The 13986-nt window shown below is 50.4% G+C and overlaps 1 protein-coding gene across 1 annotated transcript; it reads left to right on the top strand.

The window, feature by feature from the left end:
• The first annotated feature begins 39 nt into the window (after positions 1-39).
• Positions 40-2790, top strand: NDUFA8 (NADH:ubiquinone oxidoreductase subunit A8). Its single transcript, XM_070955601.1, has 4 exons — positions 40-162; positions 1075-1238; positions 1892-2057; positions 2503-2790. The coding sequence occupies exons 1-4, from the start codon at positions 112-114 to the stop codon at positions 2638-2640; spliced, it is 519 nt and encodes a 172-aa protein (XP_070811702.1). The 5' UTR covers positions 40-111; the 3' UTR covers positions 2641-2790.
• Positions 2791-13986: the final 11196 nt, after the last annotated feature.

Genomic DNA, 13986 nt, shown 5'->3' with positions numbered 1-13986 from the left:
TGCGCCTGCGTGGCCTGGGGAGCATGCGCAGTGTCTCCCTGAGGCCCTGAAGCGGCATCGGAAGAGGAGGCGGCGGCGAAGGGGACTTCAAGGTGCGGCGCTTCTCCGGCCATGGCGGGGCTGGTGGAGGTGCCCTCGCTGGAGGAGCTGGACGTGCCGGAGGTGAGCCCCCCCCCTGCTCTCCGGAGCCCCCTGCCCCGCCCCAGATGGTGCCTCGGTTTCCCTACTCGCCTGACCTCCCGTGACCTCTGACCCCCCCAAGGGTTGACCTCTGGAGAGGGGGGGGTCACTCCTCCCCAGGGGTCATCCCAGGTCAACTCCCTTGAAGCCTCCTCCATCCTCCCCCCCCCGCCCTTTAAGCAAACAAACAAATAAGCAAATAAATAAATATATAAATAAATAAGCATATTTTGGGGGGGGGGGGCAAATATTATTCATTTCCTGCAGTTTCAGAGCTTTTGAGTTTCGTCCTCCTCCCAGCATGAAGGTTGCACTGGCTAAGATGGGAGCCCCGAAAATTTTACAAGCAAACAATAAATAAATAAATAAATAATAAATAAAACAAGCAATTTTTGCCCCCCCCCCCAAAACAACATTTGTTCCCTGGACTTTTAGAATTTAAATGTTTAGTTTCTTCTCCTAGCATGGATTTGACAACCAGCAGGGAGATTATATTTGAAGGGGGAGGGGGGGAGAGAAATAAAGTAAGAATTGATGGGCCATCTGGGTATTCATGAACTTTATCCATTAATCAAATTTATATAAATACCCATCTCACCCAGGGCAACTCTGGCATGCACAAGAAGAGAGAAAAAGCAATCCTACGAAAACTGCAGGGGCAAATGTTCTTAAATAAATAATTGTTAATGTTCTTCAAATATAAACAAATAAACAAATATCCTAAATATTGTAACCCTGTTGAGAGCCCCCTATTTGGGGAGGAGGGGAGGAGCAGAGGCTTTGACCTCCCCTCCCCCTCTTCTATCGCTGAAATGCATTTTGATGCATTATGGAACCTGGAAGGCCACGAGAGCCTGCAAGATGGCAACGTTGACTTCCTCGCTTGCTCCTCAGCTGCCGGTTGGCACCGCGGTCCTGAAGGCGGGTGCCCACCACTACGGCTCACAGTGTGACCAGATCAACAAGGAGTTCATGCTCTGCCGCTGGGAGGAGAAGGACCCACGGAAGTGCTTGAAGGAGGGCCGGGCCGTGAGCAAGTGCGCCGTGGACTTTTTCAAGTGAGCCTGGCACGGGGAGAGCTCTGGGACTCCAGGGGGAGGGGGGATACGTGCTGTGAGGGTCTCGAAGGGAATTATTAATAGTAAAGGAGAACATTTGCAGCTCAGGGTTGAAATGAGAAGTATTATGGTTTGTCACATAGTCAGCCAGATGTTCAGTCTGGATTTGGCATTTTAACTGACCTATTGAAACCACCTAGGATAGGCAGATGTGGATGTTTGATGGTGTTAACAGCAGGATGTCGGCTGTTCCAAGCAAAGCTGCCTTCTGCAATTGACCGATGGAGATATGGTCAATGCCGACGGTGCTCAAATAATAAATTAGTATGGTGTGTTGCACAGTCAGCAGGTACTTGGACTGGAATTGGCATTTTTGTCCACCTGTTGAGTCCTTCCCAAGGTAGGCAGATGTTCAGTGGGGGTTCATTGGATGTCAGCTGTTCCAAGCAAATCTGCCTTCTGCAATTGACCGATGGTGATTTTGTCAATGTCGATGAAGTTCAGGCGGGGCTCCAGCTGTTTTGGGGTTGCATCCAGGTTGTTGTTATTTAATGCACCCGTCTTCCGTTCTTATTAGTGTCATATTTCGGAATGATCTTTGTCAACCTTTTATTCCGTTAACCAAATGCAGTGGCCTCCTCTGGTTTTTACAGGCAGATCAAGTTCCATTGCGCCGAGCCCTTCAACCAATACTGGAACTGCCTCGATGAGTCCAATACGTTGAAGCTTTCGCATTGTCGGAAGCAGCAGCAGCTGTTCGATGACTGCGTGCTGGACAAGCTGGGCTGGGTGAGGCCAGAGCTGGGTCAGCTGTCCAAGGTAACCGAAGACCCTCCGTGTCTCTCTTCAGGCGTGTCCTTGTGGCCAGTGGACCCAAGTGCTCGTTGTTCCGTGTCTCCTTGTTTGGCTGTGTTTTGAGGGCTGGTTCACAGGGTTGCACAGGCCTCTTCCTATGTTGCACACACCAACAGACAAGCCTTACCTTCTGGCGTGTTTATCACATGTTTACCTGACTTCCACTGCAATTTTTCCAACCAAGCAATGCACGAGGGTAAGAGGGGAATATTTACAGACGCCCATTTAGTCTCGCCCAAGTAGGAAATACTGGACAGGAGATCATGTGGTCTTGACTGCCTCTAAACCAGCTTCAGGTGTCCCTCCCTGCTCTTCCCCTCCGCTTCCTCTTCTGAAACGCCTTCTTCCTTGCAGCAGTGTCATCCCTTCTGCTCAGCAAGATCTTCCCCTGTGATTCTTTCCTTTCCAGGTCACTAAAGTGAAGACCGACCGTCCCCTCCCCGAGAACCCCTGCCATTCCCGAATGAGACCACCAGCCAACCCGTCAACTGAAGGCGAATACAAGCCTGCGAAATATGGTAACCGAGGTTATTTCTGGAGTTGGTAGAGGGAAAAAAATTGGAGCTCTGCACGTATGCCAGCCATAGAGGAAAACGGTGACCTTTTTTTGGTGGATCGTAGATTACTTTTCTTTGGTGTTGGATGGAGCTTATCTGTATTCAACGGTCATTAAATGTACATTCTTTGAGAGGTCCAACTTCTCGTGCCTTCTGTCGTGTGTTTGTTTGAAATATACAAGTAGAGAAATGTTCTCTGTAATTCTGGAATAAATCTCCTTGGGTAGCAGTGAGGAAGCTGTCTAATGGGGTTTAAGGACATTATTATGGATTTCTTAATACCTCTCTTCTTGGGGCAAACTAAGATGACCAATTTTTTCTCCTTGCCTGCTGATCTTTGACTTTCTGAGCGTTGTCGCAGTTATTTTGAGCCTCGCTCTCAGTCCTTTTCACACAACCATTAATCCCAGCCTTAAATTCGGGAGCCTTGATGGGTTCTTACGGTCTGGGAATCTCAGCTGTGTCGGCATCGGTTAAAGCTGGAATATGAGAGGAAGTTGCCAGCAGGCAGCCTTAAACTGATGGTTGGTTGCACTGGAGACTCCCTGAAGTTGCTGGGCTGTTAAAATCGGCAAACAGTTGTTGTTTCTCCCAGTTCTGAGAATATGAACTGCAGCTGTTCAGTCAAACTCCTCGGCCGAGGGAGACCACAGAGTCTTGGGGTAGAAGCCTGCGGCCAACGTAAACAAGGCAGGCGGCAAGTATTTGCGTGATTTCAGTAGTTCCCGATCCTTCGACGGTGCGTGTCAGTTCCAGAAATACCGTTGCCTCGTTCTCGTCTTGCTTGTGGGTCAAAACACTAGAATGTACACAGATCTGGAAAATCTAAATAAAACACAGGTAATTAAGGATCTGCGCATAGCTTAGATGAAACATTCGGCACACGCACACACGGAAAACAGTCTGATGTCCTTCATATAATGTGCATGTGTCTCTCTGTGCGTGTGTGTCTGACTGTGTATTGGCATCATTATTTTTCATTATCTTACGTATATATTTATATGGTTTGCATCCTGCCATTTTGCCCATAGGCCATTCAAGGCAGCCTGTTCTCTGGAGAAGAATTTCATCTTCTGAGGAAGAGCTTTGGGGGCTTTGAAATCCCCCAAAGCTAACGGTCTCCGAGGGTCTGCTTACTTGGTGGGGAGGGGGGGGTTGGGAATGTCTCTTTCCTGGCTTCGGAATTGGGATCCGCACTCAGGATCAGAGCCTCACTCCCTGCTTGCTGCTCCGTGCGTGGGGAGGGAGGTTGAAAGCTTTCTCTCCGTCCATCCCTGTTCAGAAGAACAAGTCCGCCCTCCCTCCCTACGGATTCTGTGGGGGGAGGCCAGGCAGGGGTTCCCTCCGTCTGCTCTGCTGTCTCTGTGGTTGGTATTCCCCCCCCCCCTTTCCTTCCGAGGTTGGCCTGCGTGGAGGCCGCTGCTGACCCTTCGCCTTCCTGTGTTTAGCCAAGAGGGTGGGCTGGCCACGAGCTCCTGCAGCCTCACCCAGCCCCACCTTGGGTGCGGTGCCTTAGGGGAAGGGGCACATGGCTGGGGTCAGGACCGGCTGTTGGTCACTTCCTGATGGCTGGATGCCCATCCCGCCCGGGAGTAGCCATCAGACCCTCTAGCTGTGTGTAGACACGGCTCAACTGGTATTACTTAATTTCACCTTGTTGCCTAGGGAACCCCTCCAGAGGGGAAGTGTGATGGCCTGCTTCCTGGCCCCAGGGTCTTCTAAAGCAGGGCCTCCAACCTTGGCCACTTTAAGCCTGGCGGACTTCAACTCCCAGAATTCCCCAGCCAGTTGGCTGGGGAATTCTAGGCGTTGAAATCCACCAGGCTTAAAGTTGCCAGGCTGGCTGGGGAATTCTGGGAGTTGAAGTCCGCCAGGCTTAAAATTGCCAAGGTTGGAGGCCCCTGTTCTAAAGAAGACACCCCCCCCCCCCCCCCAAGGAAAGCCAGACTCTGGTTCCTCTGCTCTGGCCGAAGAAAACGACCAAAGTCCTCTCTCTCTGGAGAGCCAGGATGAAGCGATGGTCTTCAGGGGTGCTTCTGGCTGTGATGGCCTTGAGTGCCTCCAGCATGGCACCGCCAGACGTGTTGGAAGCCCGGTGCCAGGGTTTCCGTGGGTTGACTTTATATCTGCAGTGCCAAGCAATGAGTGGCATAATCAGTTTATGCTGGAGACCAAGGCGGGAAGGTAGGCAGAGCTCTCTCGCCACCCACCAGGAGACGGTTGCTGGTTCAGGGGGCTCTCGTCCTTTTTTTCACCTCTGATGAGAGCACGAGTTAATTTCTCACGGTGTCTGAATTGGGGCACCCCAACCCACACTCTAACCACGGTACGCCAGTCAAGCCCACGCATTGAGCTAAGCCCTTAAATGGCTTGCTTAGCTCTGGCTTTTATGGCTTGTGTAAGTAAACCTGGTTACTTTATCAAGCCACGATTCCCTACACCGCGGGCTGGATGAGAGCAACCTGGGTCCCAGTTTCTGAATCCTGCATTGGCAAGCTGCCTCCTTGGGAGACCGGCTCATTGGGAATGCAAACCTTGACCCTTCTGGAGAGCTGCTTTTAAAAGGAGGAGGGGAGGAGGAGAGCTGCCCCCCCCCCACAACGCCAGCGGTAATTCATGTAGTAACTATGGCAACGGCCACGTACATTTACATATTCTTCCTCTTAATCACGGGGGCCATCCAAGACAACTCTTTGCCAGTTCTTCCGACATAATTTGCTGTTTTTGTTTACTAACCGGGAGATACAATCCCTGGGGCTTTGTCGTGATTTTGAAGGCATGGGGAGGCCCTGCTGCTTATTGCAAAAAAAAAAAAAAAAAAAAAAAAGCTGGGTGTTTTTCTCTCTCCCCAGACTTTTCCTACCAAAATTTCTCCCTGGGTTTTCCTTGCCCAGCTAGCTATGCCCACGGAAGGAATGGTCAGTTACCAGTTACCAAGAATGGGAATGGAATAGCAGCAAACTTTCTCGGTTGGTTACCCAACCTGGCATAGCAGTTTGGAGGCTGGCACTGGGAGATCCAAGTTCACCCTCACCCTGGAAGTGCCCAGGGTGCCTTTGGGCCAGGTGGTCTCTCTCGGCCAGCCCGCCTCACAGGAACACAGTGGCCTGCAAATCCTGCCCCAAACTCCCGCAGGAATGTCACAGGGGAAATCTAGCAATCTGGGCATACTCGGAGCAAGATTCAGCTGGCACAACACCTGGGGATAAACTAGGTTTGCCGAGCTTGAAGTTGAGGGCACCTTGCCTGGCAGCGTGCTGAGGGTTCAGGGTCTTATGCAGATTTGGCATAATTCAGGATCATGTATACCATTGGTATTTCTTGAGGGAGGGAGCTTGGGGAGGCATGCATCTTGACCGAAACCACAAAGGCAGGTTGGCCCAGTGCCAGGACTGTGTTGCCAACATCGCAAAGGAGAGCTTGGTGGCATCCGAAGTGCTGGAAGTCCTCCTGCTGTATCTGGACCAGGGGTGAAATCCAGCAGGTTCTGACAGGTTCTGGAGAACCGGTAGCGGAAATTTTGAGCAGGTCAGAGAACTGGCAAATACCACCTCTGGCTGGCCCCAGAGTGGGGTGGGAATGGAGATTTTGCAATATCCTTCCCCTGCCGTGCCCACCAAGCCACACCCACAGAACCGGTAGTACAAAAATTTGGATTTCACCACTGATCTGGATCTAGCGCTAGTTAAGAATAACTTGGGGAGGGGGGCTCGGACTAAGAACCTCTGGCGCCTGCCCCAAGAATCCTACATGTGAACCAGCTCCCTCCCGCCCCTTCCCCCCGCCGTCAAAGAGGGGCCTTGGATTAATCTCTGGCAAGATAAGCGGAGCCCCTGGGAGAGACGGCAGGCCAATTCTCCCGGCAGAGACGGCCACGCGTCGCTGTTCTCTGCAAGAGGGAGAACAGTTGAGAAAGTGGGAAAACAAAGCAGGACTTAACTGACTGCCCACTTTGGTGGATGCCAAGATTTAACCCCGGGGCATTCCTTATCCATTAGCGTGTCCTGGGGAATGGGGTTTGAGTAACGGAAGTGCCATCGGTGGGCTGTTGACAGGCTGGTCTTCATTTTGTGGAAGGAGACGAGGGGGGAGCCCACTCGGGACACATCCTGTTCCACCACTTGGGACGTCTGAGTGATGCAGCCTTGACGGTGGTCACCATCACCTCAGCCCTTGAAGGAGAAAGCCCGGAGCAGGTCCTCGGGTCAAGGACTGCCCGCTGATCAAGCCCACGTTGAATTGGCCATAGGATGACTATGGAGAACCTTCTCCAAGATCTCTTGCCGGCCACAGAGAGGATGTTCCCACAATCTCTATTGAACTTGCCGTGTGTTTGCAGGCCTGGAGAATCCAGTGCAAGGAGAAGGGTGGCCAGCAGCCTCCAGCAACCTTGACCTCTTGGAGGTGACCGTTGAGAACTTCCCCAGTAGGACCATCTCCTGAAACGGTCCGGCTTGGTCGGGGTTTAGGAGGATCTTCTCCTAAACATTGTCCATTCGTGGTGCATCCTGTCTGACGTTCTCTGTGAGATGAGGTGTGGATTGTGTATTTTTATTTTATTTTGCAAAAGGATTTGCATGCTTTCCTCCCCTTCTTTCAAGGAGTGGGGTTGAGAGCTCCTGCCATGTGAAGCCTCTGGCATTCACCCCGATGTTCATGCCGGGCAGACTCTTTCTCACCCCCCTGAAGCGGGTGGGCAGTGCCAGCCCTGCCGACAGACGGGGTCGCCTCCTTCGCCCACCCTTGAAAATGCAAGCTAGCACGTTTGGGCCCAAGGCGGCGATGGTTTCCTCCTAGTTTGAAAATCCTTTTCCTCACATTAATCTCTTTTTATTTTTATTTTGACAAATGCATGTTTCCAGGAAGTTGCAGAGGTCAGCTCAGCATCTGTTGCTGGTTACGCTGCTGCGCCGAGCCGAGCCGAGCGGGTGGGTGGGTGGGTGGGGGCCTTTGGGGGAGGGGGTGTTCCTCCTCCTCCTGGCGGTTTCCAAAGCGACGGGGAGCAAAGTCATTTTTAAACAAGGACGAAGGAGCTAATGAGGGCGATGAAAATCGGAGGGAGGGCTTGCAAAGTCTCCTAGAAGTTGGAGCAATATTTCACAAGGGGGTGGACTCCGGTGGACTCTGTTGCCTGTGGAAGGATTGACCAAGAGAGGGGAAGATGCCCACTCTGGGGACCCCAGAGATAGCCTCTCAAAATCAAGAGTGGGGGAGAGACCTGGACCTAAGTAAACTCAAGGGGGAAGGGGCTGCAAGTTTCCTCCCCTCGGTTCCCTTTCTTTGTTCATGTTTCTTCCCTGGGTTTTGCAATCCTCTCTGCGAAGTGAGAAAGAGACGTTTTCTCCTCCTGCTCATAAGACCCCTAGAGAGCAAAGGCCCAAAGGTGCTTTTTCAAAAGACAAGTGGACTTCTTGGGTTTTTTTTTTTTTTTAAATTTGATTTATATGCCGCCCTTCTCCGGAGACTCAGGGCGGCTTACAATGCGTTAAGCAATAGCCTTCATCCTTTTGTATATTTATACAAAGTCAGCTTATTGCCCCCACAATCTGGCTCCTCATTTCACCTACCTTAGAAAGGATGGAAGGCTGAGTCAACCTTGAGCCTGGTGAGATTTGAACTTGCAGTAATTGCAGGCAGCAGATGTAAGTGGATGTTAATTGGTCTGCTGAGCCACCAGAGCTTCTGTTCCTTGAAAACGTTTTGCTTCTCATCCCAGAAGCTTCTTCAGTTCTCCTCCTTGAATGAGAAGCGAAATGTTTTCAAGGGAAAAAAAAGTAAGCCCCAGAAAGTCCGGTTGCCTTTTGGAAAAGCACAGCTGTGAGTTGGACGATTGAGACTCTCCATAGAAAGAGAGCAGAGGGCTTTGATGCCCTTTGGCCTTCCCTGTTGGCTTTCGTGCCGCCATTCCTCCAAGGCGACATAAAGTTGAGAAATCAATCCACTGGAAGGGGCAGAGCTAACTGACCCACTGAATACAATGGGAGGCCAGTTTAGCCCCTACCTGCAAAGGCTGGGGTGGCTGGTTGTGGATTTTTTTTGCAAAGACGATTTAACATAAGACACTTTCTGGAGGGGGAAAAAAAAAGGAGGACTTGGTGCCAAGGTAAAGAGGCTTGGAGATTTATAGCTGAGGAAATACTTTCTCCCGTCTCGCTGGACGTTTCCAGCAGGAACAATAGCTGGTCCCGCAGTGCGAGCCAAGCTGAATGGGGTTTCGGGGGAGTGTGTGGTTATCGGTGTCTTTTCCTCGCCGTCCCCTCCCTTCCTGGAAATGGGAGATACCAAGTCCTCTCCTGGGTCCTCTGATGTGTAATCAGCAGGAATTGGGACATCCGGACCTGGAAAAAAAAAAGTTGTGAAGAGGATGTCAATGGCGGTGATGGATAGGCCCCAGCAGGGCGAGAGGCAGCTGGGTTGGGGGCCAAAACTTCTAGCATTGTCCATCTCCTCTTTGGATTTTTTGGCAAGCTTTGGTGAGTCTTCCCAGGAAAGATCGCCATTGCGGCGAAATTCTCCTTGGCCAAAGTGTTGGACGAGAGATGCCTCCATGTGTCCATTTCATTGGCCAACCAACGACTGCAGTACTCGGTTGTTTGGAGATATGTTTGGAGACAGGTTGCTTCTCTCCTTGATTAGTTTCCATCCATTGCTTCTTGTCCTGCCTTCTGGTGCTTTGGAGAATAAGTTGAGCCCTTCTTCTTTGTGGCAGCCCCTCAAATACTGTAATGCTGCTATTATGTCCCCCCCTTTTCCTTTTTTTCTCTCGACTGGCCAAACCCAAATCCTGCAACTGCTCATCGTATGTTTTTAATCGTCTTAGTTGCTCTTCTCTACACTTTCCCCAAAGTTTCAACATCTTTTTTTGTAACATGTTAATTTGTAATTTTGTCCCATGTTAATAAGTGTTCTAATTTGCACCCCCTGTTCCTTCGCCAGTCGGGTTTTAATTTGCTTCTACTACCGTAGGATGCGAGAGCTGGAGGATGCCCGCTTTCCAGCCAAGGTGCCCTCGTGCAGGCTTGGCCAGGCTGTGGAAAGCCACAGAATTCCTCTCTCTGGATCGGGGATGGTAGCACTTCTGGGGTGTCTCTCTCTCTCTCTCCCCCCCCCTCCTCCCCACAGCTTGTTCTTCCAAGTTCTGGCCCCTAACCTGATACTTAGGATATGAAATAATTATCCTAAGTGATCGGATTTTAATTAGACAGCGCAGCGGATGATTACCGTATTCCAAATTGGTGTGGAGTGCTTACTTATGTGCCAGACAAACTTGGTCTCTCTATTTTACCCGGTGGGTGGCCAGAAGACAATCAGGAAGCAATTAGTCTGGTTGGGGGCTGCACCGCTTGTGCCCACCGGGGAGCGTCTTGCTGCGTTCCAGGACTGCGCCAGCTCCGGAGGAGTCCGAGACCAAGCAGCATTTCTCTTCTCTTCTCTTCTCTTCTCTTCTCTTCTCTTCTCTTCTCTTCTCTTCTCTTCTCTTCTCTCCTCTCCTCTCCTCTCCTCTCCTCTCCTCTCCTCTCCTCTCCTCTCCTCTCCTCTCTCTTTCTGCACCCTGCTACTCTGGAACAAGCCATCATTCTTGGCAGCAGACCGCAATTAGCTCTGTCAATATTCATTTGGAAAAGGGGGGCTTAGCCGATCCCACCAGCCAGCCATTGTGTAGTTTCTGGAAGATGCGCCCAAGCAGGGTCTGCTGAGAACCCCTTTGGAGGGGAGGACTACAAGTCCCATCATTCCTGGCCTGCATTAGTCATGATCCTCGTTCTTCTCCTAGCAAGAGGTTGTTGTTTTTTTCCCTGTAACCATCTTTCATGGCCAACACTTGTGCGCATACCATAAGGGGCCTGTATCTTGGCACTAAGTCACAATTCACCCTGAGTGTCAATTCAGTTGTGTCACTTTGAGTCTTGACATTGTACAAACCATGTCCTGAAGTCTCTGCCATTCAGGAGTGTTGTGAATGGCCAGGTTAGATAAAATTGTGTGATAAGTGGCAATGGGGGTGTGAGAAGGACTCTGGTTGTACTGTTAAAACGTTCCTTTTCTAAGAATTTTCCAGTAACATTCTCCAGTTGGGGGTGGGTGGCGGGGGAATGGATCCTTCTCACCTATGTGGGCCCAGCAAATAAAGGATATTTGCATACAGCTATTTTTCATAAGTTTTTGGTCGTAAATCTTAATTTGGGAAGCAAAACAGCTTTGCAAAGTTCTGACATCACCCCTCCCTGGAAAAATCTCCAGCGCGGCCCTTCTCTAAGCCAACATCTTCTCAGAATTGTGTTGACATTTCCAATCCTCTCTTTTCAGCCATAAGGACTAGAAACTTTGAGGCGTTGGCAAACCTAGGGTGCGGTTAGCATTTGGCGTTTGCATCTTCCAGCTGACTTTTTGTGACAAAACGCCTTCAAGACCAGGTATGCCTTTTGCTCCAGAGGTGGCCTTTTGTAGAAGTGCTACTTGTGTGTTATTCTCAAATTCTTGGGGCTAAAAAGCTAAGATTGTGTTGCCCTAGGAAGGGGCTCCTGGGTGTGTATGTGTGTTTGTTAGCAAACTGGCCCAGCCTGTCAGAACCAGACAAAGGATGCGTCAAAGCCTCTCCCCAGGCGGATTGAGTTGATGGGAACTGTAGTCCAACAGAGGGACAAGTGGTTTGGAGAACAATGAGATTCCAACTCTCTCTCCTTGTCTCCTCTTCCCCCCCCACCCTCCAGCTCCCCCCCACCCATCTTTATCAGAAGTTGCCGACAACTTTTACCCCCTTTAAACACAAAAGAAACTTTCCCTTCTGGGTTGTGTTTTTTTTATTTTTTTAATAGCAGAGATGCTCACTCCAGCAAAATGATTGGCAGACTCGAGAGCTAAGAGAAACCAAATTGTTTATATCCTAATGAATAGAATCTTGATTGCAGGATCCTGTCTGGAAAATTACAGTGCCTGAATGGAAGCCGTACAATTACATCTCCCGAACGCTGCATATTCATTTCAACTGCTTTGCATAGAGATTAACGAGCACGCGCGCCCCCAACGCAGGCTCTGAAATTAAAGCCAGCGCCGATTTTAGTCACAGGTTACCAACTCAACGGCATTGTTGGGAGGGCTCGGAATCTTTTACCACCTGCAATGTTGAGTGGCTTTATCCTGGATGAATTTTGCTCCTTTTTTTTTTCTTTCCCAGTGCAAGAAAAGATAATGAAATTATGTGGACATATTTATCTGTAGCCGCGTATTAGATCGTATCATGTCTCTGTTTGACCTGCGATGAGCTCTTCGTTTCTGGACGGGGAGGGTGGAAAAGGTGCACAAAACTCACTTTTCCTTCTCTGCTTTTTCACATTTGAACCGGAAAATAAGCCGGTCATATTCTAACTCCTGACTGTGCCACGCAGGCCCACCCTGTCCTTCCTCCCGCCCTCCCCATGGCTGATCTTGGAGTCGGCTCTGGATGTTGTGTGACCATCGGGTGAGGCTCCTTCCAGCATCCTAGCTAGATTTTAGCTGGATGTTTATCAGGTTTGGGGTTTTTTTTTGTCTTACAGGACCTCCATTTTGGTTGTGTAAACTGGCTGAGCCAACAGTTGACCATCATTTGAAGCTGGGTGGAAATCCAGGTTAATTCTGTCCACCACGTTTCCCCGGTTCAGATACAACTGGTGGTTGTGTAGAAATGAAATCTGGTGGAGTTCGTTCCTATGGACCCAGAGAGGAAAAAAAATGGTCATATCTAAAACGAAAGAAAATATCTCATGAAGAATTTTTTTCTTTTAAGTTGCCGCTGAGGCTGGAAAATCGGGGATGGCAACAGTTTATTGATTGATTGAATTTATTTGCTGCCCATCTTGCAATGGAATAACTCTGGGACATCCTCAGTTGATGTTTGCGGTTCCTGTGCTGAAGTGGCCGACACAGCTTGTGAGCAGCCGTTGTCTCCACCAGCGATGGAAATGTTGAAGGGATCCACGCTGATGGGGGGGGAGGGGGGGGCTCCTGCTTATAAAGGAGCTCCGGGGTCCGATGCAGATTGAATCTGGAAGTCTGATGGGAAAAGAACCAACTCATGATAGGGTTTCCTGCTTGACGAGGGGGTTGGACAAGAAGACCTCCAAGGGCCCCCCCCCCAACTCTGTTATTCTGTCTGGGAAGCTGCCTCTGCTTGTGGAAAGGACAAGGCCGGGGGCAGATGGCCCAACGGTCCAGCAGCATCTCGCTCTAAGGGCTGGCATGCTGAGAATGTCATTCGTGCCAAGTCTAACAGTCGACCCATTGTGTTTTTAAGAACATCCCAACCGGACGAGCAAGTTTTCACGGTCTGTCGGGAACCCAGGCCAAATTCCTTCAGGAAGAGGCTCGGTTGTCCTTCGCGTGCTGGCGGGGAGTAGGGAGGAGACCAGGATGGTGGCCGGAGAGGGCTGGGTTGCATCCTGCTGGACAGGCCCCAAAATATTCGCATCTACTCTCCAGATCCAAAGGCGTCCGTTTCCATCCAGACCTGGCATTAGGAGAACCTGGAGCGGTGCTGCCCTCTGCCGGGCGTTCCCTGCAAAAGGCAAGCGGTGCTCACACAGGGAGGGAGGGGGAAGCTGCAGGATCTCCCACTCCTTTCCTCGCCCCCCCCTCTTTTTAAACCAGCAGCCTGGTTCCTGGATGGACGCCTTCAAAAGTGGGAGCTAAGAAAGCCCGATGTTGTTTGGGGACAAGCGAGGACAACCTTCGAGCACCCGAGTGGGTGGGTGGGAACTGCAGCTCTCATTAGCCTGGTCCGTGGTCAGGAGTTATGGGAGTTATAGTCCAAAATGGCAGCTTATGTAGTGGCTGAGATGACCAGCTTCTAAGTCTCAAAACTTCAGTCCTGGGTGCTCCTGGGATGACTCGAGGCCACTCAATGACTTTGAGCCCAGTCTAGGGTTGTATGTATGTGGGTGCTTATTTCAGATGTCTAGGCTTACATTTGCATCCTGGGACTCTTGGGAAAACAGTGAAAAAGTGGGGATACCCCTCCAAATGCCATCGAGCGGAGGGGGACAGCAGCTTAGCTTTTCCCCTGGCCTGACTTAGACCCCTCCCATCAGCCCATCCCAAGATGCTCTTTGAAGCATCGAAGGCGAGGACTGTGTGAAACTCGAACCCAAATCCTTGCCTTGAGACCTGCAGGGGAAACGTCGAAAACTCCTAAATGGCATGTTCTCACATGTTTCTCTGTTTGAGAAAACAATGGGACAATTCCTGGGTCTGGTTTGAGACTTTAATTGTCAGGATTTTATTGAAGGGAAAGCAGCCAGAAAAATATCAACTTTCATTCCTCAATTTGATATTGATTTCCCTTTTTGAGCCCCCTCCCC

Source organism: Pituophis catenifer, unplaced genomic scaffold, assembly GCF_029215685.1.
Source record: "Pituophis catenifer annectens isolate HBS135680 unplaced genomic scaffold, rPitCat1.0.hap2 SCAF_17, whole genome shotgun sequence".
Classification (NCBI taxonomy): domain Eukaryota; kingdom Metazoa; phylum Chordata; class Lepidosauria; order Squamata; family Colubridae; genus Pituophis; species Pituophis catenifer.
The sequence above is the reverse complement of the archived record's forward strand: the minus strand, read 5'-3'. Positions and strand labels throughout refer to the sequence as shown.

Bases quoted from the DNA above. Each gene is read 5' to 3' on its own strand.
- NDUFA8 (XM_070955601.1), top strand. From the start codon at position 112: ATGGCGGGGCTGGTGGAGGTGCCCTCGCTGGAGGAGCTGGACGTGCCG. The intron at 163-1,074 runs GTGAGCCCCCCC...CTTGCTCCTCAG, and splicing joins AGGAGCTGGACGTGCCGGAG to CTGCCGGTTGGCACCGCGGT. The intron at 2,058-2,502 runs GTAACCGAAGAC...TTTCCTTTCCAG, and splicing joins AGCTGGGTCAGCTGTCCAAG to GTCACTAAAGTGAAGACCGA.